A 26,241-nucleotide genomic window follows, 5' to 3' on the forward strand; every position below is an offset into this window, starting at 1 on the left:
AGATTTGAGTGATTTATGAAACATTCAAAGAGAGAAATTTGTGATCGTTTCAGGGGATTCGCGATCGCTGCAGGTGGAGGGCGTAGCGTTCGAGCGTGCCGCCGAGCTGTTGCGCCGCTCGCCCGAATTCACAGTGCTCGCCGCGCTGCGCCAGGAGCCTGCTAACTCCGGCACCATTCTCTCTTTTTCGCATGGGTACAATAGGTAAGAGAAAATGAGAGAGTACATAATATGCTGTTATCACCATTTAAAAACAACCATTGTTTTATTAAAAAAATACATAAATAATCGTTTAGCATGTTATTCTTTCTTTTGTATGTCGACATAGCGTTACATAAATTGTGATGACTTATATAGCTTTAGGTAAATGTACCAAATCGTAAAGAAATAATTCCACTTTATGACCACACTGCTCAATATAAAGCCCTGCCTACGTTCTGCGTAGCGTCATCGTAGCACTCTCATCCGTAGCGCCGCGTGTAGCAATTTTATTTAGTTTTGTGGTACAATAAAGTATTTACATACACACACAAAATATCCGACTGTTTTGTTAATTAAGTTGAATACACAGATTTAATGATAATGTGATTTATTTGACATTGGCTAGAGGATTGGTATGAAATACCGTCGTGAACGACGCTTCAACGCGGACATCGGAGAAGCAATGCCTGGAAGCGGAACAAGGAGCGACCGACCGGTGAGTTCTAGATCTCAATATCGCTGCACGTGCACGCATCTCGCCTCGTGCGGGATACGTGCGCGCGCATAGGGGAGAATCATGTATCTTGGAATGTCCTGTGCCTCGGAATGTCCTCCTCGATCCATCCGTTAACCTCTTTGCGCTCACTGTGACCTCTGCATGTCTGTACGTACGCGCGGGCGGGCCGGTTTGCATGCATCCGCCAGCCTTTCGCGCCCGCGCTCCTTGGCCGCAGTCCGTCTTGTGTTCTGTGTCTTGACGTGTTGTGCTCTATCTGTCTAACCCCTCACGATCCGTCTCAGTGTTCACCTGGATGTTGATGTTTGTCATACCGCAGTTAGCCGCGGGCCCGCGCTCGCTTAGAGGGGACACCGCCGCGCTCGTCCGCACTTGCATTCCAAGCGACATGGGAATCCGTACTGTGTATCTCGTGCTGTGTCCGACGATATCACCGGCAACCCCTCGCTCCGACCGTGAAGGTCGCTCTTGTGAGCCGCGTCTGGATTGGCGGCTGTCTTTACAATGTAAAACTTCCTGGTGAAATCGGACACATAGCGAGACGCGCCGTTTATTTATAGTAATCTATCAGACTCGACACCGAACTCGATTCGTTCCGAGGTACATGGTCCCCTATTCAGGCCGAGCGATATTGAGATGTAGAGCGAGCCGAGGTCCGCTCGCAGCCGGTCCCCGTTTGCCGCCCGAATGTGTGTGTTGTTTGCTTTGTTTGTGTACCTCGGAACAGTTCGTGAAGAGGAGCGAGGCATTTGGCGCAGTGCCGGTCAATGTAAGCGTGATCTGGCGGTCGCAGGTACCTGGAGGTGCAGTCGAGTGGACGGCGAGATGAAGTGCGGCTGCACTATGTAGCTGCAGGCGCGTCTGTAGCGCGCGTCGAGACATTCCCATTCCGGCTGGCGGACGGCGCGTGGCACCGACTGGCGCTGGCCGTGTCAGGCGCGCAAGCCACGTTGCTCGTCGATTGCCATCCACTCTACCGCCGCCTTATCCCGCCACCTGATCGCAACTTCACGCAACCACAGCTTGCACTGTGGGTTGGACAACGAAATAGCAAACATTCATTATTTAAGGTGAGTGATAACCGAATCTTAAATCTTACATTCTTTTAGGTAAAATCGTTAAAAAATGTTCCAGGCACCAATTTCTAAACCGAATTTTATTTCTAGGGCACGCTGCAGGACGTGCGGCTGGTTAGCGGGCCGCACGGGTACCTAGCGCAGTGCCCCGGGCTGGACTCGGAGTGCCCGACGTGTGGCCAGTTCGCATTATTGCAGGCCACGGTCCAAGAGCTCACCACACATATCCATGACCTTTCACTTAAGGTGAGAGTCTATTTAGTTTTTCAGGAAGGATAAAACCGCGTCTCTGATCATAAATACATACCGTCAAACGTGTGGTATATATAATGCCTTGTGATTTACCTTAAATGCGTTCGAACAAAATAATATCAATTTGACTATTCGTTATAGTTAGTTGGTGCCGAGGCAAGACTGGCGCGGTTAGAGCAGTGCGACTGCCAGAAGTCTTGTTTTATCAACGGCACTGCCTTACCCGACGGTTCCACTTGGGAGAAGGATTGTAATCACTGCACCTGTAAAGTAAGAACTTACAATACAAATTGCTCATTATTGGCTATGATTTCATTCCATATGATTCACTGAAACAAATTTACGTGTAGCGTTTTCTTGGCAACAATCTTTTACTACTTTTATGGATTTTGGAACCCTTCCAACTGGGAACATTGTAATGCACCGTTTTACGCAACAATATAACTGATGTCAAATTTGAAAATTACAGCACGGTGAGATTACGTGCAGACCAGTAGAATGTGAACGAGTGGAGTGTAAAAATCCAGTTTTACATCCTGGAGAATGTTGTCCTACATGTTTACGTAAGTATTTGAGCCATACTGCCACCTTTACTCGACAGAGCGCACGTGACATAAAAAAAAATGTTATGTATACTGCCGTGATCAGTAAAAAAAAGGCGGATCTATTGCTATTTTTTTTCTAAGTGGATAAGGTAGGAAGTTATCGCAATAGAAAAGTAGATATTTTTCATTTCTTCAAACATAATTTTCTCGGTTTTAATTAAGTTTTTGTCTCAAGCGTTCTTTCAACTCACGGCGGCAGCATAGCCTACGTCGGAAACGATACGTGACATAATCCTTATGCCTGCAATTCATAAATTTACTACCGATTTCAGGACAATGCCTTCTAAAACAAACACTATACGAGCACGGCGACCGTTTCGTGCCAAAGGAATGCGCGGAATGCGTCTGCCACGACGGAAACATGCAGTGCACGCGAGCGGACCCTAACACGACCTGCCCGCCGCTGCCTTGCGAAAAGTCACTACAATTCACAGTGCCTGGCGAATGCTGTAAATTTTGTCCCGGTAAAAACATTATCCGACTTTTACTGATGAGCACGTATTGAGAATTTTAGTAAACAGTACACGACAATCTTGCATAACAATTACTCCTATATGACGTCATTTAGGATTTAATCTTGATGGACGTTTGAATTAAATGTCTTGATTTCATAGTTTTCAGATATATTCAAGTTTTTAATGCTTTTGCGTTTTTTGTTTAACACAGGTGTGGACTACTGCAGTATGGGCCATACTTGCGACGAGAATGCGACTTGTATGAATCTCAATACTAAATACACCTGCAAGTGCAACCAGGGCTTCCACGGCGATGGCTACACGTGTGAAGGTATCTCTTCGTATTAGTAAACTAAATAACCTTAATATTACTTCCATATATTGTTTCCGCATAAAATTTGTCAAGAAAAATTACTTTATAATGATTAATACAAATTTAAAATGCAACGAGTAGCGACATCTCGAATCGGGCCGGATCGAAGGAATTTTTCTGAGTAAAGTTCGAACTTTGTATTAATCATTATAACAAACTAGTGGAATAATTTCACATAAAAAATATTTTTTTTTTTTTTTTTTTTTAATAATAACGCTCACAATCAACATAGCCCCGCACTAGGGAAACCCTGTGTCGCGGGTGCCATGGACACACACATAGACAACCACAAATTACACCCAAACTCACGAGAGAAATAAATGTAGGCCATACAAGTATTTCTCCCGGCCCGGGAATCGAACCTGGGACCTCTGCGTGGCAGTCCGGCATGGTAACCGTTCGGCCACGGAGGCAATTGAATATCAATACAATAAAAATTTAAAATTAATTACATTGCTACTATAACCATATCAAGTTTTAGTATATTACGATCATTATTATTTTTCTTACGATCGTTTAATTCAAATTGACTCTCTTGTTCAATATTTCAGACGTAGACGAATGCCAGCAAGCGGGTGGGTTATACGGACATCACTGTCACTCCAATACGCGGTGTGTGAACGTGTTCGGCGGGTATGTTTGCCAGTGCCTACCGGGATATGCCAGGAGAGACAAATTTAGTTGCGTTGAGGTAACTCATTGTGACTTTAACAATATTTTTAAAAGCATAATCAGATTATAGAATCGTAGACAACAGTAGTGAGAAGTACAAAGTATAGTACTTAAAATCCTCCATTACGCTTTCTAGGTAGACGAATGTGAAGGTGACACACACGGTTGTCATATTTACGCAAATTGCACTAATACACCCGGCTCTTATACATGTCGGTGTCGAGACGGTTACATTGGTGATGGATATACTTGCACGCGTAAGTTTTATTTGAGTATGTTGTATCCTACTTAAACCAAGTTTTCCGAGGAACGATATCATTACTCTTTCATTTAAACAGAATTCTATAAATCTCAGTAATTAGTAAGGTTTTAAGACTTTCACGGTTATTCACTAATTACGGTTTCTACGACTCTTTTTTGTTTTCCCGATATCCACTGTGAACTGGTAATCGGTACTATCTCAATTTTGACAACTTTACGGGATAAAGAAAAAAATGTTTGCGTCGTTTATATAGCATCTGATTTATTAAATAAAAATACGTAGTTTTTAAATGTTTTTATTACACATGTATGTATGTACACTACGTATTTTTATTTAATAAACCAGATGCTATATAAATGATTTTTTCTTCGCCTGTAAAAATGTCAAAATTGAGATAGTACCGGTTGCCAATTCACAATCGATATGCAAATAAACAAGTCGGAAAAGGTACTTTGGTTGCAGCCCCTCTAGGCTTACCTCCATCTAAACCGTGAGGTGGCAGAGTACTGAATACGAGGTTGTGCGTATAAAACACGACAGCTAAACTAAGAACGACCTTAATATATGAAAATATAACATTAACACCTGCATGTACAAGGTGCGTGGTTACCCAGAAGGCGTCCGTTTACCGTTACTTTGAGGGCAACGGGCACTATAAAGCACAGATGCTTATGCCATATGCTTTATGTGTACAGCAATTTGCACGGGTGGGTGCCTAAACGGCGGTGAATGCGTGGCACCAGAGCAGTGCGTATGCGCAGCGGGGTTCGGCGGCGCGCGCTGCGAGCGCGACTTGGACGAATGCGTAGCGCCTGTACACCCCGCCGCACGCGCGCCCTGCGTGCCCCGCGCCCTCTGCGTCAACACGCCTGGCTCGTACTACTGCGTCTGCAAGGAAGGCTACAGGAGGGACCCGCAAAGAGATCATTGTGAAGGTAAATAATTGTATGTTGGAATTTACGCTTGTTTCATTTGCCACTTCTCTGCCGCAAATGGATGAACTCGTGTTTCAGAGCAGACAATTTAACTGTAGTTGAAGTTTTAAAGCTCAATTTACCGAAAGGCATAATAATAGTAACGTGCACACACTCATAGCCCCGCACTAGGGAAACCCTGTATCGCAGGTGCCACGGACACACACATAGACAACCACAAATTACATCCAAACTTACGAGAGAAATAAATGTAGGCCATACAAATATTCCTCCTGGCCCAGGAATCGACCGGGACCTCTGCGTGGCCGTCCAGCATGGTAACCGTTCGGCCACGGAGGCGATAATAATTGTTAAGGAAAATAAAAGTGACGCATTAGTAAATAGTGAAAAGACTTAAAATTATTTCCAGATGTTGACGAGTGTGCGGAAGGTTTTCACACGTGTCATCCAAGTGCACGTTGTGTCAATACGGATGGAGGGTTCCGTTGCGAGTGTGAAACACAACCTTGCGAACTTAGTGAGTTAATTTTTTTATTATACCATCTTATAATGATAGAATTAAGTTTGAACTTTTAGTATAATTTATTAATTTAGTCTAAATAACAGAAATGTAAAATGAGTCGGTACCAGAGTACCAGAGTAGAGTATGGGAGGATGATTTAAATTACAACTACGAGGCGTGATGGGCTGATGGAGCACATTAGCGGTCGTAGGCCGTACATTGCCTTGTCAAACATTACTATCACGTCTCAAATAACACCAGAGTAAACTTACATGATTAAATCACAGACAAATGCAACAAATTGTGAACGCTACACTTGCAGGTTGTATATGGCAAGGACAGACGGTGGGCGAGGGCTCGCGCTGGGTGGAGGAGAGCGGGTGCCGCGTGTGCTCCTGTGCCGCGGGAGTTGCGACCTGCACACGCGCGATCTGCCCTTGCGACGTACCCGACAATACTACTGCTGCGGTAAGTGTTTAAATAAGACTAGGTATAATCGCAAACAAAAATTAATTAAATAACAAATAAACATATATTAGACAACATCACAAACGTTGCCTTGATTCAGGAGTAAATTACTAAAGCACTTGTGTTATGGAAATCGGAAACAACGACGGTAACACAAACACTCAGACCTGAGATAATATAGAAAAGTTCGTTTTCTAAACTGACCTGGCCGGGGTTCGAACCCGGGATCTCAGAGACGGCGACACCGTGAAAGGTGTGTCCGGTGTGCAAACCACTCGACCACGGAGGTCGTCAAAATGCATCAAAACTATTAAAGAGGCTTGTAGACAAGAAATTACCTTTGTCTCCTAGACAACGTGCCAATCTTTTCGGTTTTTCGTATACCTGTGCCTTTTTAATATGCATGCCTTTGAATAGGCCTTTTCAATTAAATCGTTGAAGAAAAATTTAAATCTAAGGTCTGGCTTACACGTCTTAGCCTGTCTCAAAGGACGAAAAATTTTACAACTACAAATATGAATTTGTCAAATTCATCAACTTCAAAAGTGTTTTTGACAGCAAACACAGTTACATACTCACTTTAACAAGTTTCACTGTATAGTGAGAAACTTTATAAAAAAACATAATATATTGTATTATCTGCGTGATTATTCGATCTATGGAAAGTCAACATTTTGGTCACAACCTGTCTAAATGGGTCCCACTCTCGTGGACTCCCATTAACGTTTCATGCACCCCCTATTTTTTTCGGTGACATTAACCCCTTGCATGATGAAGTGGGCCCCTGGGGGCGATATAGATCACTTTGGTAACCATCGGTGTAAACGGTTGAAGTCAATTCCTTTTTGGAATTTAAATTACTTTCTTTTTTGTCCGATAATGACACAAACTAGTAGGCTTGTATAGTTCATGAACTACGAACTAATAACAATATATTCCCGACACTGACCGGTTGGGCGTTGGTTGGTTTTAATAGTTCATCGTTCTTTTTAGTTCAGTACGAACTAGGAACTGTCTGCGTTGATAGTTCATCTGTCTTTTATTCAGTAGGAAGGGTGCGAGAGGGACAATTCGCGATCTTTCACTGCTTTTAGTACAAGTTCGAGTGAGATGCACGACTGATCGTCGCCAGCTCGTTCTAAGTCTCTAATACGTATCTACATTATGTATATACATTAAACTTGCAAAAAAGTAAGTGCTCATATTTTTTGGTAGGTGTGTTAGTTATCTGTATGTATAATATTATCAATATTATCTACGTGTACGAGTATATGAAATAGTTGTACCTAAATATCAATTTTTAAACACCATTTTAACTAAAATTCTTGTTTTGTAAAAAAGGATATTTAGTTAGAATGACAGTCTTTAAACCTGTGAAATGTGAAGGAAAATCAAATAGTACCGATTCTATACTATAATAAATAATAATAATAATAATAATCCGGTATTTGTGAACCGATTTCGATGATTTTTTTTGTTGGAAAGAGGGTACCTCCATAGTGGTCCCATTTAATTTTGAAGAAAATCACCCACCTCTAAAGGTGGCTGTTCACGCATAAAGATTCATTTTTATAAATAGCTCCTAAATTTTATTATAAGGAGCAATTATTTTAATGGTTGATTTTGCTATTCTCCTATTCAAGGCGTTTATCTCTCTCAATATACTTTGAGTAGTGAGAACCGATTTTCATTATCTCCTGTGTCAAGTTCGTGTAGTGGCGAACTAGAGGTTATCCGAGTTTGCGCACTTTCCGGTAACCGATTTCAATAAATCTTGGCAAATAGATGTAATTCCACGTACTTTTGAGGTCGGTTTTTTTAGTACTCTGTACTGAGATTAATAAATATTTAGTAAAGTATACTATTGACCTCATAATACTAAAAGTTCTTAGTAGTTCATGTCAATAAAATTACTAGTTTGGAGCGTTCATTCAATGTCCGAGCAAGGACAAGACGAACTAACTAACTAAGGAACTAGATGAACTAAATTAACTAGAAGACCGACCTAGTTCAGTTGACCAATTGGACTAACTAGAATCGCTCCCTCTAAGGACCGATCAGGCACAAGTCTACAAACTAGGATGATCCCTATGACACTTCATTTGACGTTTGTTATAGAGACGAGGTGAAGTCATCTTAGTGTATTTGATTTTTCAAAGGTTCTCTAGTAAATGCAGTGTAATATGAAATAAACTTTACACGTTGTCGTGAATTACGAAATTTTTTCAAAAGTATTTCCGCTCTTTTCTCACAAATGAACATTGATTTGCTGTTATTTTTACTTTAATGTATTTACTTAAACAAAGACTATTCATTTAAAAGCGAGGATTATAAAAATAGTATATGAAATATGTAAATTAGTGCACGTCGTTACAAGGTTATATTATGTTGATTTTTACTAACTGTCACGGAGATCATTTTAGATTATTTTTAGTATATTATTTATTCTCCATTTATATGGCAAAGTTGTACTGTGTTTTACAGTTAATCAGCACAGAGTCATCGATGAGCGTAGCGCCTGGTGCGTGCTGCCCGCACTGCGACGCGCGATATCACTGCCGCCACCAGGAGATGCACCATGTCACATTTCGCAGTGGCGAGCGTTGGCTTTACCAGTGCCAGATCTGCGAATGCCTCGTTAGTATGCTGTCTTTAGATGTACTATTTTAGGTTTCGCTGACTTGGTTATCTCACTCTCCGTAGTTTCCCGGAAATCATGATTAATAGATAGCGTGAATGAAAGATCTTCTTTCTATAACTCGCAAAAAAGTTCGCAAGGGCCTAGCTGATAACAGTATTATTCTAGTAATAAGAAGACACGCCGTTGTGTTGCAGCTTGGAGAGGTTGACTGCTGGGAGCCAGAGTGCGAAGAAGGCGGGGGTTGTTGCGGCGCGGATGGCTCGGGGGGCGCGGCACCGCACCGCCTCGGGCTGGCCGGCTGTGCACCACCGCACTGCCAGCAGTGCCAGGTGACTGCTGCTTCTTGCCTTAAATATGCGTCCAAGCACTGCTCACTAATCTCAAATGTTGCTTAACACTCTCAGCGCCATAGAACAATTTTCCTGAAGTAGCAGGCCATGTGGGCGGCGAGCGGGACACGCATATTTTGTCATAGCACACCACGCCTGATCTTAAATAACTTTTGCAGCAGGATATGTGGGCGGCGCGCGGGTTACACATTTTTTTCATAGTACGCCGCGTCTCATCTTGAGCAGAATGACGTATATACATATTTTTAATGCACACAGTCATAGTCCCACACTAGGGAAACCTTGTGTCGAGGTTGCCATGGACACACACATAGACAACAAATTACACCCAAACTCACGAGAGAAATAAATGTATTTAATTTCTCCCCCGGACCCGGAAATAGAACCTTGGACCTGTGCGTGGCAGTCCAGCATAGTAACCGTTCGGCCACGGAGGCAGTTTAGCAACTTTTGTAGCAGGCCATGTGGACTGCCGGTGGGACACCTCCAAACTTTACCAGCACGCCGCTTGGTACGCGCCGTGATCCTATCAAAAAACAGACTAATAGAGAGATCGATACTTGATTACGATCTGGATCTGGCCTGCTAAGTAAAATTAGAAAATACGTGGTGGCCTGCTGCACTTGGGATTTTGTGGGCTGCCGGCGGTCCAAAGACGCTGAGAGTGTTAAATCTCGCCAATATCAATTTCATCTTCTTATATGCTAACGAAGCATTAAGTAAGCGCTTTGATAAGCGAGCATTAGCTTATTGCATTTCGTCACGCATTACTATTAAAATTATTCAGTTTCAGTGTTTTATGTCAACCAAAAGTAAAACAAAGAAATGCACGAGAAGAGTTTGTACATAACATATAACGATTCTAACGATCGCTTCAGTTTCATGTAACTCCTATGCTTAATGTCGTTTGTGATGGAAGTGTTGCGACTGAGCTTCGGCCGAGTGACCGCTTCCGATATATTCGGTGTGTGAAGCGTCCTTTCCGCTTGTTGCAGGGCGGGCAGTGTGCTACTTTGGTGAGCAATCTCGCGTGTTGTGTGCATCGGTAACCATTCCCACTCTTATTATTCATTATTACATCTGCTCTATTAACACGTGTTTATTTCAACGCTTACGTCTTCGATTCGGTGTTTTTAGTAGGACTCAGTTTTGTATCAAATGACAAAATCCAATATTATAAATGTAAGAATATTACACATTTTTCACAAAGCTAAGTCTGTTGTCCACAGTGGAGTCTAAATTGTAAATTTGGCGCTCAACAATGGACCGCTAGAAATGTATGCAAAAACGAATCGAAGATAAATTCATTTCAGGTATTTTTTTATGTTGCATGTGTTATCTTTTCCCATTCGTCATTCATCAGGCATGAGACCGTCATTTTCACAATTATCAAACTCAGCGCCTTCAACTGAGCATGCTTTAGAAAACAATATAACGGTTATGTTATTCTCCTCGTATCGAAGTCCACAATACGTCTAGTCATATTTTTTCATTACAGTCATTAGAATAGTGTACCTAGTAGCACTAGACTTCCAATATCGAGTTCACCTACATTTCCCCTACGAATGAGAATGAATTAATTTTTTCGTGCCCCTGTTGTCGATATGGTCGGCATGGAGTCGAGTGGGTGAGTGGTTGTTTGGCTTGCGTAGAGGCCGGAGGCGCGACGCGACGGCGCTGGCGGCGGCGCTGCTGGCGCTGTGGTGGGGCTGGGCGCGCCAGTGGGCGCGCTGGGCGCGGCGCGCGGCGCACCGCAAGCACCGCGGCGCGCGGCGCTAGAGCCGCCCTGAGCGTCTCCTCACGCAAATATTTATTCTAGATAGACCTAAAGTTAACCAATTGCGGCGGGCGCGAAACCCACTCACGGCCTTAACTCAGCGAGCGGGGCCGCGCCCGCTCGTGCGGCGCCCGAGACCGCCTTGTGATACTGTATTATACGGAGCGGGGTGCGATATAGTGTCGATTATATCAAAGTATTTTATCTTCGTTATAGCAATATTATAATAGTGTTATCGAGTAGCTAGGGTTCATAGGACAGAGTGCCGCGAGTGTCGATCGAGTGATGCCTTCTAGTGTAATCGGCGGGCGCGGGGGCGCGGGCGCCGCCGAGGTTGTGATAAGCTAAGCGGGGGCCGCCTCCCGGCGCGCCCACCCCGCCGCTGCAATAATCTTCGAATTCTAAATTTAAACAATACGTCGATCGCTTCAAATTATTATTATACTAGACTTATTAACGGTACTATTTAGCTGTATTGTTGTGAATATTGGTAGGGAGCGTGGAGTTGGAGGGCTACGGCACGGGCGCCGGACGCTACCGCCAGCGGCCGCACAACCCCACTATGTAATCTGCAAGGGTCCATTTCATATACTTCGGAAGAGCCCGATTAAAGCATTACATTAACATCCCGTCGCCCGTGCCCTGCACCCCGTTGTACGAAGTTTTTCATTATATACCTATTATAGTTTTTGTTTGTCTATATAGAATCGTTTTCTTGAATAATTTGAAAGTAACCAAAAATAGGTACCAAATATAGAAAGATGATTATGATTGTTTCTTAATTTTCATAAAGCATTTTGATGCTTCATGTTGTATTGTGTTCAAAAAATTTCAATTAAAAAGATTACCCTCGAATTTTTTATTATTTAGTGTTCATCCCCTAAATATTCGTAAAATTAGAGTATTTTTTATTAAATATCGAATGATTTTTATGAAACAAAGGATATAGTACACGGGGAAACAAATACTTAAGTACAATGAAAATAAAAAATTATATCTGTAAACACATTAACGAATTTTATTTAAAACGTTATGGTTGGTTTGAGCAGGGAATGAGAAATCTAAATAATTTTTAACTTAAATAAGCGCTTTGATAGCAGAGTCCTAAAGATACCTACAACTAACTATACCAAATATAAGTTGGATGAATAACTAACTTACCTATAGCTCTTTGGTTGAAACATATTTTTGCACAAGTCTAGTATCATTGTAACATCCTCTTTTAAGAAATGTTTACTTATATAAAATTATAATTAATTTACGTGGTGTAGCATAGACAAAATGTTTATGACATGTTCTTGAGCTAATGACTTTTGCTACGAATTTTGTTTGCTCTATAACTTTGCCTACACAAAACGTGAACTGAGTTTCATTTCAAATAATCACCTAGATACAAAAATTAAAACAACAAAGAGTACTTATGCGATCTGTGTACTAGCACGTGTTACGATAAGAAAATTTGCAAATTGTAAGGTTCCACAATCAAAACAAATTACATAGTATAGTCTTACGTTGTTACACATTTCACGAAGTAGGAAACATATCCATACTAGTTATGTTTAATTAGGTATCTAAGTTGATTATCGAGCTAAAGCTTGGTAAAAGACTTAAATTGCTTGCTTATACTTGAATGTTCAAAATCAATAATATTGTAGTAGGTTCTTCATTTGTCAAATAGTTTGGTTTTGTATGAGCCCCTTACATCCAGGTTGAAGATGCGACGCTGTTTCCATTTGAAAATTATGTTTTATAAGAATTAGCTGCTCACATTTGTTGGGTGTTGGGTATAGCTGCAGGCGACGTGAGGGAGACAATGGGAGGTGCACCTGGAAACGCGGAGCCGTGCAGACATGCAAGGCGCAATGGTGTAGGCTGGTGCTTCAGCCGGGTGTCCACGCTGCGTTCCAGCACGCCCGTCACCATGGTGTACGCGCCAGCGAACAGTGTTACCGCCTGTATATAAACATCGTCCATAGAACTAGACTACTAACCTTTAGAATTATACAGACTCTATATGATCTTGTACTAGTAGCAGTAAGGCTTCTTGTGAAAGAGTTCATCCAGAGACGTACTGTCACCTTATCTATTTCTGTCGCCAAGCAGTAAAGTGAGTATTCCGTGTTTCGGTTTTGAAAGGTAAGGGCGCTGGTGAAATTACAGGCTCATAGGACTTTTCAACTTGTGTGTCAGAGTGACCGGTGCAGTGGCAGTGCCCCTCAGATCTTAGCAGTTAAAAGCTCTGATCTGCACTACAACCAGGCGCATGAATAGTTGGTCCCTTCACTTGGTATCATAAAAAAATCTACCTGCATTAAATTCAGGTGCATGGTATGGCCGCAGCTGCTATAATACAAAATTAAAGCGATGGATATTATCGAATAATATATCGGACAGCACAGATAAATTTTCTCCACAGATCCATTTTCGCAACGTTATTTACAGAGCTCGAGGCTAAGAATCTACTGTCCACTTACATTGGCGCGGAACGGAATATAAGCCAATAAAAACTAGGTACGATCCCAAAAACCGCACACTTCTTCAGAGTAATCCTCGTACAGTCTCAGGAATTCTCGCTGCTACCGTATTGTATCTTATGTGTATGCAGCCGCAGTGCCGGCTTTACCTATTTATATTTAATTACCATTTGCACCCGACTTTCCGATTACAGGGGAAAATATAAGTTTCAATTTTGATCGCGTGCTGACTAGAGGGTGCCTGGGGATTGACTGCATCCGGGTGCCAAATGGGCTAGCAACGTAGCTGTGAGTACATTACGCGATTGATATAGGAGAAGAATTTAGAATTTGTACATTTTATAAATTGTTATTTTTTATATTTATTATTTAATTAATTGTTTTAAATTGTTCAATTTATTTCTGTTCTGACATTGTATTATTGTTAATTTATTATTTTATTTTAATTTCTAATAACTCATTTGACTGTGTATTTAATTATTTTGCATGAATCATTGACCTACCAATAAATGGATATCGTGTTCGCGCTAAAAAGTGTCCGCACCTGTAGGGCGTTAAAATCGCATACAGAGCGTCAATCGCGCAATAGTCTTCGTTTGTTCGAGTGACACCGCGGTTGTCAATCATGCAGTACCAATGATAATAACTTGTAAAAATTACTGCAGTTAAATGTGAAAACAGGATTTTGTATCATATTTTCACTAAACAAATATATTATGTTATCATAGTTGTCTTTTAAAAGAGTTAATTTGAACAATTTTATAGTATTTAATTTATAAATAACTGAATCATAAATATAAATTACAAAAGCACACGAATTAATGTAATAGATATAGCTATAGCAATAGATGGAAAGAGACCCATTACGTCAGTTTCAAGAACCTTATATAAACTTCTTGGTCATTTTCAGTTGTTCGAACCACAAGCAATGTAAAATATTTAGAACAAAGAAACTGTAGAGTTGCTTTGATTTTAATCTATTGTTAAAATGATTTTTTTATTAAACGTTAGCAATAACTAACAAAATATTGTTATACTCGTTTTACGGCATGGGATTACATAGGACCTATCAGAAGTCAGAAAATATATTTGCCCGAAATAACATTAGCTCGAATTTTCATAATGTGTTCTTACGAAGATTACTAAACAAAAGCTAATTTTGTCTTTGTAAAAAGCATCAAAATTGCTTGAAAGCGTAACGGTTTTGTTATAAATCGGAATTACGGATATTTGAGTTTACGTTAAGTTAGAATATCGGTACATTTCTTATAGTACACGCTTATTTTCACATTTGTAGTAATATTTGTATGTATGTATCTGCCCAACTCTTTATTATACCTTTAAGTGAATTTGTACAAAATTCGACATAATAATATATATAAAAAAATTAATTAATATTTACGAGAAAGGCTATTCCATTACTCTTGTGTTCAAGTATTTTTCAGTCGAAGCTAAATATTATGCATTTTGTTAAGTTTCCAGTAGAAGCTGAATATGGTGTTTTGGGCCCTTAAATTGTTGTAAGCAAATTTAGGCAGTACTACAATGACGTTAACATTTAAATTAGATGTTTTAGTTTTTTATATTTCGTTACATGTCACTACGTTTGTATAGGTTAACCTCGGACATTTTTTTCGTGGTTTTTGTATTAGACCCCATGTCCATTTGTTGGTAGGTCAATGGCATGAATTAATTAATTTTAAATCCGTGACATTAAAACACAATTATGTACATTGTTAATTAATAAATTATTGAATTGATATAAAGTTTTCGGTTGTTAGGTTTTCGCGATTGTTACACACAGGAAACGAAACTATTCAAGTCGCGTATATTTGTTTTTTCAAACAAACCGTGTTAACCGTGACCATGGGACCTGTAACCGAAACGCTGGTTTGTTTGAAAAAACAAATATACGCGATTTAAATCCGGGAAAATAGTTTCATTTCCTATGACATAAAATTCATTATGTGATATACAATTTCGCTACAAAAATTCATTTCGTTCCGTAGCAATGTAGATTGAGCCTAAGACACTGGCCAGATACCAACCAGAACGATGATGATGACGCAGGCGAGCGCAGACACGGCGTTCACGTAGTTGCGTAACTCGAAGATGGCGGGGCGCAGACATCCGCTCGCGTTACCGGCATTAACACACGGCTCGCGCTGTGGACAATGCCTCAAATATGTCACCTAATCAACAACATCTGCGTCATTGACGCGCAAGGCAATTATTATATATGTATCTTAGTGCCTGATCTGAAGTTACAAAATTCCTGAATCATGCTAAATGTCCATAAGATTACTTTACTTTTACGTAGATTATGTACACCAATCATTAATGTTGCTAGGTGTTGTAAAATACATTATTAAGTATAGAATCGGCGGAGCAGTGGCGTAGCGTGGGAGGTGCATAAAGGGCGTAGCGTGGAGCCATGGGGCCGCGGCGAGCGCGGCCGAGCCCTAACTAGTCAAAATTATTATTTTTTTACTTAAAATTAGAAAATAAATTGAAAAATAAAAAGTAATTGAGAAAACGATATCCTAAATAATACAAAGGTGGCGACGGAAGGCGAGCCTGCCCGAACGCTACTACTTTTGAAATCATGCAATTAGAGAAGGCAGCAAATTTAAGGTTGGGCCCGGGCGACAGAAATCGACGCTACGCCTCTACGGCGGACACCGTGGGCAGAAACAAGCAAAAGCTGTGGAGAAATAAACTTCATCTAATTTTTTTTTTATAATATCAAGTGACTGGACGAAAAGTCGTGCGCCTGATGGTAAGCTACACGCCTGTCCATAACAGTTGCAGTGCCACTCAGCTGTTTAAATCACAAAGATCTGGGGCGCACTGCCACTGCGTCGGTTACCCTGCGGCTTAAGTTGACAAGTCTCATGTGCCTGTAATTTCGCCAGCACCCTTATCCTTCTAAACCAGAACGCAGTAATGCTAACATTACTGCTTGGCGGCAGAAATAGGTAAGGTGACAGTACTTCACAAGGAGCATTACTTCATCTAGAATAGAATCATAAGATCGAATCGCAGTAATTATTGAGTATTTGAGAACTATTATTAGGTACCTAACCAATCGGCAATACAACCGAGGGTAATAGAAACATATATAATAGAAGATACTCCATAAAAGAAAGAAAAGAGAAGTGGGAAGTATGAGATAACCTTTCCATTAAATACGCGGTTGCAACAAGAAGGTGGTAGGCTGCGGTGATGTTCGTACCAGTCCATGTACGAGGAGACACCGCAACATTGCAGCTGTAATTGAAATAAATTATATTAATTGTTTTACCGTGAGCTTTCCAACTATTAATGCTATGTGGAATGTAGATTTCCGTCTCTTTTTTCTTTTTTTACAGTTCGGCACATTTGTGCGCTCAAAATTTTATAATTGAATAGGTACTTTTCCCACAGACTTAACATGTAGACCTCGGAGAAAATCCAAAATTATGCTTCGCCACATATAGAGCTCTACTTTTATGCTAGTTAAATTTTTTATTGCCGAGTAATCCAATTCGGAAATTGTGCAATTTGAGTGAACGCCAAGAAAGTTTCGTTGCCTCTCGCTACACTTCCCATCATTGTTTGTCTGGCTGTGAACCTGCCGCCGTACCACAACGATTACCATTCTGGACTACCACGTTCCCGTTTTCGATTCCCAGGTCAGGAGAAATATTTGTATAGCCTACATTTATTTATCTTGTGACTTTTGCGTGTAATTTGTGGTTGTCTATTAATGTGTCCATGGTACCCGCGATACAGTTTTCTTAGTGCGGGGCTATGAGTGTGTGCGTTATTGTTATTGTTCGATTTGGTTTCGGGTTTTTTTTATGATAGCAGGTGACGTTAGGAATAAGTAAGAAATACATAACAGTGCAATCACAACGATCGAAGGAGTATTGCCACTGCGCCCGTGACCTTGAGACATAAATTAACAAGTCTGATGGTGTCCGTAATTTCATCAGCACCTTAAAGCTGTACTTCCCTGGGCGAACTCTTTGATTAGGAACTTTATTAAACCGTCGGGTGTTCTAGAAGGCTGAAGCATTCATCCAGGAAATGGGTAATGATCTGTGTAGTTTTACGTTAGCAATTATCATTTTTTTATGGGACCAGGCTAAGTCAACGGTACGCCACTTTAAAGTAGCCATAATGAGGCGATAAGTATAATCACGTGCATTAACACGTATACATGTAGCGCAGTAACAATAAAGTAATCTCCGGCAATGTAATTTGAATGATTGACATGTTAAATTAAACAAGACAACACGAACAACTCAACATGGAATATTTTTGTTACAAATGTAATACTTTTGATTTGGATCTGTTCAATACGAGTGTGATTTCGGCAATGAGTTTCCTCTGTAGTTTTTTTAGTGTTTTATATAATAAGTTAGGTAAATTGTGCATTCAGATTCCTTATTATATTTTTACTTGTGAGGACCTTTAATTAGCTCTGTTGTTATTAATATTATTTAATTTAGTTTTAAGCTGTTGATCTTCCTTTAACTAAATAAATAAATAAACAAATATTATTTCTGCTGGAAACTGGCTAATGTGACGGAAACAGATCTTATTCCATATTGTGATATTTTATTTTATTTCTTTTTTAATTTTATTTATTCGGGTCAACAACAGTTTACATTCACAAGAGTGAAAACACACAAGGAATTATACTAATTTAGTAAAACTAATGAAAGTTAATCATACTTTACAATTTGAAAAATTAAAAAGCAAAGTCTTGTCCAAACAACTGAATAATTGGGTGTCTTTGTCTATCCTTGTGAAGCGAGACTGTTTGTGTGGATAGTGTATGCGTGGGTAGCGTTTGTGTGGCGTGTACACTCAACGAATCAATTATGAGATAAATATGCAATAAATGTACAGAACGTAAAACATACAAATTAATAAAATGAAAAATAAATAAAATATGCTACAAATTAAAATTAAATTATAAATTCTAAAAATAATGTATAATGTGATATAGTGTAGTGTAGTCCAATGCAATGCAGTGCAGTGCAGTGTAGTGTAGTGTAGTATAGTGTAGTATAGTGTAGTGGAGTGCAGTGCAGTGCAGTGTAATGTAATGTAAAGTTCATACGTTACTTCTAATTATTTATACTATATACTTTGTTTAATGTTATAGTGATATCGTATCGTTATATTCTTAAACAGTTACAATGGGTATTTCCTACGAAAATATAATCTCAGTTTCGCTACGCGTATACATATTGATGTACGTGATTTGTGCTTACTACCTAATTCGCATATGTCGTATGAACAAATCGATGGTAAGACGTCATCAAAATTAATCTTCAATGCAAAAATCTGGGTGTTATTTATTGCATTTACCGATGACATAGCTGTAGTTACAGAAAGAAGAAACCAATTGGAAGCTCTACTCAATAGGATGAATCAAACTTTAAGGAATTTAATCTGACAAATGTAAGACCAAAGTACGTGAGGCGCGCTATATAAGTTTCCGGAATGAATAAGAAAAAATACTATAAATTATGATCAGAAATGAATTTATTGTTTCTCCAAATATTCTCCATTAGCGTTAATGCACTTTTTCACACGCATGAACCAACTTTAACAACATTTATGCCACTCTTTCCTGACAATCCCTGAAACATAATTTTCATACTCTTCGACAGCCTCTTCAGTGATGAAAATCATTGACCGCGGAACTGGTTCTTAATTTTTGGAAATAAATAAAAGTCACAAGGTGCCAGGTTGGGACTGTACGAGTGATGGCTCATAAGGTCAACGTTGTTCACCTTCAAAAATTCATTTGTCTGTCTGGCCGTGTGAGAACTGGCATTATCATGGTGCAAGATTATGCGGTGTTTACGGTTATTTTTATAGAGTTTATCAATAACTTCCAGCAAAAAAATGGTCGTGTACCTATCACTATTCACGGTACAACGATTCTCCAAAGCAACAGTAGCCACGTGTCCAGTTTTATTAAAAAAAGAAGTAATCATCCGCTTAGAGGCACTTTGCACGCGCGCCACTTCGGTTGGTTTCGGCTCATTTCGAAAGACCCATACGCTCGGTTGCTGCTTTTGTTTTTGGGATCGTAACTATAAATCCATGTTTCGTCACCTGTTACTATGTCCCACACCAAATTTGACGCCCCTTCGTTGAATCTGGTAAATCGTGTGGGATCCACCAAGAGCACAGCTTTTACACTCAAATGTTAGTGTAGTATTAATTGTATTTAACTCATGCCTATGCCTAAAGATGCCCGAATCTCATGGTATGTCACATGCCTGTCTGTTTTGATCACACGGCGCACAGCATCGCTGTTTTTGTTGTTCATAGCAGTGGACGGGCGACCATCACAAAATACGTCACTGAGATTTACACGACCACGTTTGAATTCTGCAAACCAGCCATAAATAGTCGTCTTGCATGGTACTTCATCGCCAACAGTTTGAAGCCGAGGGAAGCTCCGCTGAGCTGTTAAATTACACTTGTACTACGAAAATTTTCACGAGTTAAATCCTTGGTGATGTAGACAACTAATTTCTAAAAAGACGCTGTTCACAGGAATATGATATTTAATGATTAACCTCTAAATATATTATTTTGTTGCTGGTACCTACCTCGAGCTGCATAGCAGCGAAAGCGCTCTTGACTGCGGTATCAAAATGTTCTCGCGAAAGTTGTCGACGCATGCTCACGTTCAACAGATCGGGTTCACGCAATACACGGGACAACCCAGTTAGCGACGTTAGGCCTGTAGACAGCACCAATAACGCTCCCGTGGCCAGGAACATCAGCTGTTACAACGTACAACAAGTGAGTAAATTCCTAATACATGACACAGTATCAAATAATAGTCATTAGGGATTATTTGTACACAAAATACTAATTCTTATTCTTTTATTATACATACTACTATCAATTCTACTAATATTTGTGAACATGGCATTTGAAATTGGAAAATTTATTTAAATGTTAATTATATTACTCAGTCGTTTTGGACAAGGTTTCGATTATAAGCAGTGATCGGAATTGAGAGAATTAATCTAGCTATAATAATGAATAATGTGGACAATCTCTTCTACAAATCCCGAGACTTCTGAACTGATTATATTTTAATATGTGTAATATTTATTGAAGTTTGACAAATTGGCGACATATTATTATTTGCTATTAAGTAGAAAACCACTCTGAGACTCGGACACATTAAGTAACTTAACGGATAACTCATCATTGAGGACCACGAACTGATTCGAAATATGTCGAGCAAAAATTTGATTTAAATACGTGAGTTATCCGTTAGTTCAGTTAATACATTCCCATTAAGTATCTGCTACAAATTATTTTCTCAAAAAATAATATTGTAGTGTGTTTCTGTAGTTACTTACATATTAAAATACTCAGCCATTTAAAAAATAAACATAAAACGTTATTAAATGAAACATGAAACGGAATCACGTATATTTTAGAATGTTGAGAAAATAAACAATAACTATACAGATTGATGATGAAATGAGTATGTCCATACTAAGAAAATGTTCATACTTTAGGTACATTAATTCCCTCAATTCCGATCACTGATTATAAGAGAGCTCTTATTGTATCACAAATAGGTATATTATGTACTTATTATTGCACCCAATCGAGTAGTGACAAGCTACGCGATTGGTCTTATTACGTACAGTCGCGAGTAGTGACAGGCTACGCGGGTGGTAAGGTACGAGGGTGGCCAACCAGCACGCAGGCAGGCACAGTACTGCACCAGCTACAAACAGCACTCCCGTGCCCAACTCTGTGCCCAGGTCTGACGTCCAAAAGTAGTAAGACATGCGCATCAAGCTCCATGCTGTTGACCCTCCAAGAATCGCACCGCCGCTCTGCGACACACCAACGCATGACACTCGACAAAAACATAATGTTATTAAATCCAGCACACACACAGCAAAAGAGTACGTATAGCTCTAACTCTACCTCAAAACGTTGAGTGGCAGACTGCGTCATGACTTGGACTACGAAACAACAATCGCCCACCGATTATAGGAAAAGTGGCTGCACCCTGTTGAAATTTGGGTGCATAAAAAATCGTGCCCGGGACAATTTTGCTAATATTATATTCTAATATAAATTTATTATCTCTTAACGATCAGTTTTTAAATTCAATTCTCAATAATCAATACTTTTATGGCGTACCATAATGGTATACAAGGTGGTAGATAAATGAAGTCATAACGGACTCAACAACAAAAACCTTTAAAGGAAAGAGTACCCTTCCTTAAAGTAATTATAAACTTTTTTCAAACTCAAATAATCTTTATTTCATAGACAATCATATTACACTTGAAATCATCTCATCCGTAAGGCAGATTCCCCTGAGATGAAAGAGCAAGAAACTCTAGAGGTTGCTCTTTTTTACAATTTACAATATTTATTTCAAACATCACAGACCGAAACTACTTTTTTTTGACGGGGGAAATATTTATGGATACCCCAGACCGAAACTACCTACAAAGCAAAAGGGGTCACTCCCACGGATTTGTCATCCAAGTACGCAGAGGCTGTATATTACAAAGCCTTTAGTATAAATAAAGTTTTTATTTCACTGTAGTTTTAAACGTCGTGAATGGCAAGTTTTGAATACCAACTAGAATTTTATTAAAGAAGCATATACACATTGCCCTCTAAATGAATTTGTGATTTCGTAAAGACGACTATCAAGAACAACTAGTTTAGCTTTATTTCTCGTATGAGTGATATGTTTGTCACTAAATAGTGACATTAGATTGGATAAATATCCAATCTAAATATTAATAATACACATAGTTCATGTGTATTTTGAACACTTTTTGTAATATAGTTTAATTATTCATATATCATTAACTTCATTATTCTTTTTTCATATCTAACATTGTTAAATACATCTACAGTATGTACTTATTAAATATAGGATATGATACTCTTATCATTTAAGTATTCATGCAGTGTTTAGCAATTTATTACAATTAAATGTGTTTATAACTTGTATCTACATTTTGTATCTCTTCTTCATGTGTATTTAGTAGTATATGTTTTACAGACTACTTAGACTGTGGAATGTTAATCGTGAGGTATTACAGACCCTGTTTCACATTTAAAATTATTTTATCTTTGTGTCGAAAGGAATATTTGGTAGGGACATTTTCTTGATTTATATATAAATTAATATTTTTCCGAACCTAGATTCGGTACCACTACTACTTATATACAGGCTACCCTAGGGTAGCCTGGTATAAGAAGAGGCATCTGGAGGCAGATCATCAAGAGGCAGAGAGGTAGATTGTTTTTGCTAGACGGCGAAGTTGCTCAACTAATTTCATTGTCATTTTGTAGTGCTAGGAAATGGATAAATTGTTGTGTGGAAAAATATTAAAAAAATATTGAAAATTAAAATTGAAACCCCGTGATTAGTTATAATTACTTTACGCGTCATAATGTAAGAGTCAGATTAATAGACTACTAACTAAAACAATTGTTGATTTTCTAACACTTCGTTTTCATACTACACCGCCTCAAACCTTAAGGCCTTATTCAGAGTGGCGACATTCGCGGGTGCGTGTAAATCAAATGTACGTAGACGCTCGTCGCGTTCACAGTGGCTGAACGTGCCGGCGGCGCCTGTGACGGGACGGCGCGGGCGCGGTGACTCGTGTAACGCGCGGGTGGATCTATTGGCTCAGTCCGCCAATACCATTCACAGTGCTTAGTCTAGCGTCTAGCGTTTGTTAGCAAATTCGACGTGTGGATTTAGGTTTTAGTCACTTCGGCACTGTGAAAGGGAAGATGCCAACAAAAAGACCTTTGCGCCCGCACCGGCCGCCGCGCCCGCGCCGGTACTCTGAAGAGCCCTAAGTGCCCTATTTCCAAAGTGCATGGCAAAGTAAGATCTTTCTCGAGATCTCTTTTATATAGTTCAGAATTCAAACAAACTTTTTTGAAGAGTAAGCAGAATTGGTCTATCATTATGACCCCACAGGACGACACTGCAGCTTAGTCAAGCATAACATAAACGCAAGCGTAGTAAGTAATCAGCGTTGTTTGTAGGTGCTTTTTTATTTCACTAAATGGATGGATATATGGATATTTTATTTTTTATTTTTATTAAAATGCGCCTTCTATTAAGTTGGTGTCAATAACTACGTCCAGCAAACTCTTACAAATTATTTAACTCACGAGTAACAAGCCGGCGCACACAAATAACACCAATCCACTGCTCCGCATTATAGTAGTTTCATTACTTTTTGTTTATTTCTATTCAAAATAAAGTATAATTTTAATAATTTTTAATTTTATTTTATGAAATTTCTTCTATCGCGGAAAATAAGGTATCAAATTGACATAAAAAAAATTTGAAAATCGATGCATTTTTTCTTCTGAAACGAACCAAGGAGTTTGTTGACATGAATTCCTTAAAACATTATTCAAATTACTCCACCAATAAAAATTTATGAGATTATTGTATACCGTAGACTTTTAAGAAATTTCTTGGTTATACACAATTTTATCCTTGTCCTTGTTATAATAAAGCCACAGTGAAACATAAAAAAGTGCTTCTATCACACGAAAGCCATAAAAATAATGCAAACTACATGAAACAAATTAGGTATAATATATGTGAAATTTTATAATTGTCATGCCTACGCATAAAAAAATTATCAATCTATTTCGTTCATAGAATCTTTAAGCTTCTCTACTGAAAAGCCGATTTGTTTACGATTCTGTAATAAGGCTCAATTTGCTAGGGTGCGAATTATGGGATTCTTATTCATATAAGTAATTGCGTTATCTGTTTTTTTTTTTAAAATAATTCGCATCAAATCCAATGTCATGCTTACTAAAGGTATAAACGCCTATGTCTAATCGATCTGTCTCAATTAACGTCAATACGTATTTCAAAATTTCTAATTAAAGCCTTCACTATAGTGTGCTAGTTACTTTACACTGATGTACCTACAGTTACCGATATGAAGTGGTTGATATTATGCTTTATTAACTTTTTCGTAATTAGTAACTGCATAGAAGATTCGGTTTTTGAATTCGGTAACATAAATATTGAACATATTCCTTATATAGTACAAAATATTATAAAAATGTCCATCTGTCAATAACTACTAACATGTGTTTAGTAAACGTTGTAATCACATTTGCGTTTCCAGGTGGAAGCGAAGGGCAACAGGTATGGAACTCTGAGGGTTCAATTGGTCCTGCAGTCGAAAACAGACGCACCGTTGTTCATTATACTGTAAGCCCTTTTTACTAATTCAGTTTCTTTATACAAAATACCTTTATATATGTATATGTATATATACACCTACATCTCTTAACTTCAACATCACTCATAACAACGGCCGTGTTTCCACATTTACCACATTTCCATATTACGTATATTCAAAGGATAACTACCTAATTATTTATACATACACATATTTACAGTTGCCGCCATGCTCAAAAATGTCGCACATCAAAGTGGTAATCCACAATCCGCGATGGCGACCATCAGTTTCGGTAGACGCGGTAAAACAACAAGTCGCTATATTCTACCGCTACAACCACAACAGTGAATCTACATACAAGATCTCAGTGAGCGCGGTCACCGACACAAACTGCACGTCAACGTCAAATGTCGTCGATAATTCTAATGGAGAATCCAATGACTCTAAACCCGATGGCGAATATGCTGATGATGAGGAGATACATGAAGAAGAAAAAACCACGAAGACCCAAGAGTATACAATAATGAATGAGGCACAGGACAAGAAAGACACACGAGCCTCGATTAAGGCACAGGACAAGAATGACGCACAAGACACTGATGAAGCGACAGACAAGAATGACGCACAAACCCACAATGACGCGCTAGACACGATTGATGCACAGGAGGTGAATGAGGCACAGAGCGCGAAGGACAACAAGCAGGAGTCGGGGCATACCGAGAGTCTCAGAGCAGCAAGGGCAATGCCATCATCGCGCGCTTTGCGCTATGGTGATTCCAAACCAAAGCACTGTGAGTATTGTTGTCCTGGTACAGGCTGCCCCAAGGTGTTCTATGCTTTGCCGCAACCCCGAGATTTCAAACCTATCGACGACGAATCGATATTTACTCGGAGGAAAACAAAAAGATCGTATAGTAGACTATTGCTGAAAAAATAGCTAACTCGTAATTAGTGATAAAGTAGTTGCAATTATAAGGTTGTTTGTTATTTTGAAAAACAAGTTTATATTCAAGTGTACCTAAACTAGGTATCTAGGAATATACTCAATAAGTATAACTTTAGGACTACCTAGTGTTGGATAATGAAAATTTCCATTTTGAAAAATTCATATTGTTCCCTTTTTTCCACATTTCACAGTTGACACCAGTCAAAAGTTGACGATTCTGAATTAATACAAGTTCGAACGTTGAATTAGAACGTTGCTCAATCATTTTATATCTCGTCTTACTGTAACTTGTTTTTAACTATACATTTTTATTTCATAATTAATGCTAAATGTCTCGTAGAGGACATACGGACTTTAAATTAAACTATTTCACAGGTTTAATTACTGGCTTAAATGCAATTTTGAATTTTAGTATAATACGAGAACCGAGCAGAGCGAAGACCGAAAGTGAATGAAATTTATGTGCGGTAGTTATACAAAAAAGAC

General features: G+C 39.1%; 3 protein-coding genes across 5 annotated transcripts in view; 2 read left to right on the top strand and 1 right to left on the bottom strand.

The window, feature by feature from the left end:
- Positions 1-10,814, top strand: part of LOC113235214 (protein kinase C-binding protein NELL1-like) — a 55,242-nt gene extending 44,428 nt beyond the window's left edge. Inside the window, exons 3-18 of the mRNA XM_026470839.1 lie at positions 54-204; positions 1,512-1,788; positions 1,885-2,040; positions 2,188-2,316; positions 2,516-2,609; positions 2,924-3,115; positions 3,318-3,437; positions 4,031-4,170; positions 4,288-4,408; positions 5,109-5,348; positions 5,758-5,865; positions 6,173-6,318; positions 8,803-8,955; positions 9,154-9,288; positions 10,305-10,325; positions 10,539-10,814. Coding sequence (XP_026326624.1) covers positions 54-204; positions 1,512-1,788; positions 1,885-2,040; positions 2,188-2,316; positions 2,516-2,609; positions 2,924-3,115; positions 3,318-3,437; positions 4,031-4,170; positions 4,288-4,408; positions 5,109-5,348; positions 5,758-5,865; positions 6,173-6,318; positions 8,803-8,955; positions 9,154-9,288; positions 10,305-10,325; positions 10,539-10,721 — 2,366 coding nt within the window. The 3' untranslated portion in view covers positions 10,722-10,814. The remainder of the gene's footprint in view (positions 1-53; positions 205-1,511; positions 1,789-1,884; positions 2,041-2,187; positions 2,317-2,515; positions 2,610-2,923; positions 3,116-3,317; positions 3,438-4,030; positions 4,171-4,287; positions 4,409-5,108; positions 5,349-5,757; positions 5,866-6,172; positions 6,319-8,802; positions 8,956-9,153; positions 9,289-10,304; positions 10,326-10,538) is intronic.
- A 1,305-nt stretch (positions 10,815-12,119) lies between these two features.
- LOC113235246 lies at positions 12,120-23,823 on the bottom strand. 2 transcript variants are annotated; one of them, XM_026470880.1, is made up of 7 exons: positions 23,770-23,801; positions 21,535-21,619; positions 21,246-21,440; positions 20,184-20,360; positions 16,738-16,830; positions 15,609-15,725; positions 12,120-13,039 (listed from the first exon to the last, which is right to left on the bottom strand). In XM_026470880.1, exons 2-7 carry the CDS (start codon positions 21,562-21,564, stop codon positions 12,851-12,853), a joined length of 801 nt encoding a protein of 266 aa, XP_026326665.1. In that variant the 5' UTR covers positions 21,565-21,619; positions 23,770-23,801; the 3' UTR covers positions 12,120-12,850. The 2 variants fall into 2 exon arrangements, with proteins under 2 accessions (XP_026326665.1, XP_026326664.1); XM_026470879.1 differs by lacking the exon at positions 21,535-21,619 and having other exon boundaries at positions 12,121-13,039; positions 23,770-23,823.
- Positions 23,240-26,219, top strand: LOC113235247. Of its 2 annotated transcripts, none has more exons than XM_026470882.1 (3): positions 23,240-23,616; positions 24,753-24,838; positions 25,030-26,219. In XM_026470882.1, exon 3 carries the CDS (start codon positions 25,048-25,050, stop codon positions 25,744-25,746), a length of 699 nt encoding a protein of 232 aa, XP_026326667.1. In that variant the 5' UTR covers positions 23,240-23,616; positions 24,753-24,838; positions 25,030-25,047; the 3' UTR covers positions 25,747-26,219. The 2 variants fall into 2 exon arrangements, with proteins under 2 accessions (XP_026326667.1, XP_026326668.1); XM_026470883.1 differs by having other exon boundaries at positions 23,240-23,476.
- The last annotated feature ends 22 nt before the right edge of the window (positions 26,220-26,241 follow it).

This window comes from Hyposmocoma kahamanoa, unplaced genomic scaffold (genome assembly GCF_003589595.1).
Source record: "Hyposmocoma kahamanoa isolate Upper Pololo Valley unplaced genomic scaffold, ASM358959v1 87, whole genome shotgun sequence".
In the NCBI taxonomy this organism is placed as follows: Eukaryota; Metazoa; Arthropoda; class Insecta; order Lepidoptera; family Cosmopterigidae; genus Hyposmocoma; species Hyposmocoma kahamanoa.

Excerpts from the sequence above, each read along its gene's own strand:
- LOC113235246 (XM_026470879.1), bottom strand. The coding sequence starts at position 23,817 with ATGCGGAGCAGTGGATTGGTGTTATTTGTGTGCGCCGGCTTGTTACTC. Across the intron at positions 21,441-23,769 it reads TGTGCGCCGGCTTGTTACTC|AGCGGCGGTGCGATTCTTGG; the intron begins GTGAGTTAAATA and ends GGTGTGTCGCAG. Across the intron at positions 15,726-16,737 it reads ACCGCGTATTTAATGGAAAG|CGCGAGCCGTGTGTTAATGC; the intron begins GTTATCTCATAC and ends CATTGTCCACAG.
- LOC113235247 (XM_026470882.1), top strand. The coding sequence starts at position 25,048 with ATGTCGCACATCAAAGTGGTAATCCACAATCCGCGATGGCGACCATCA.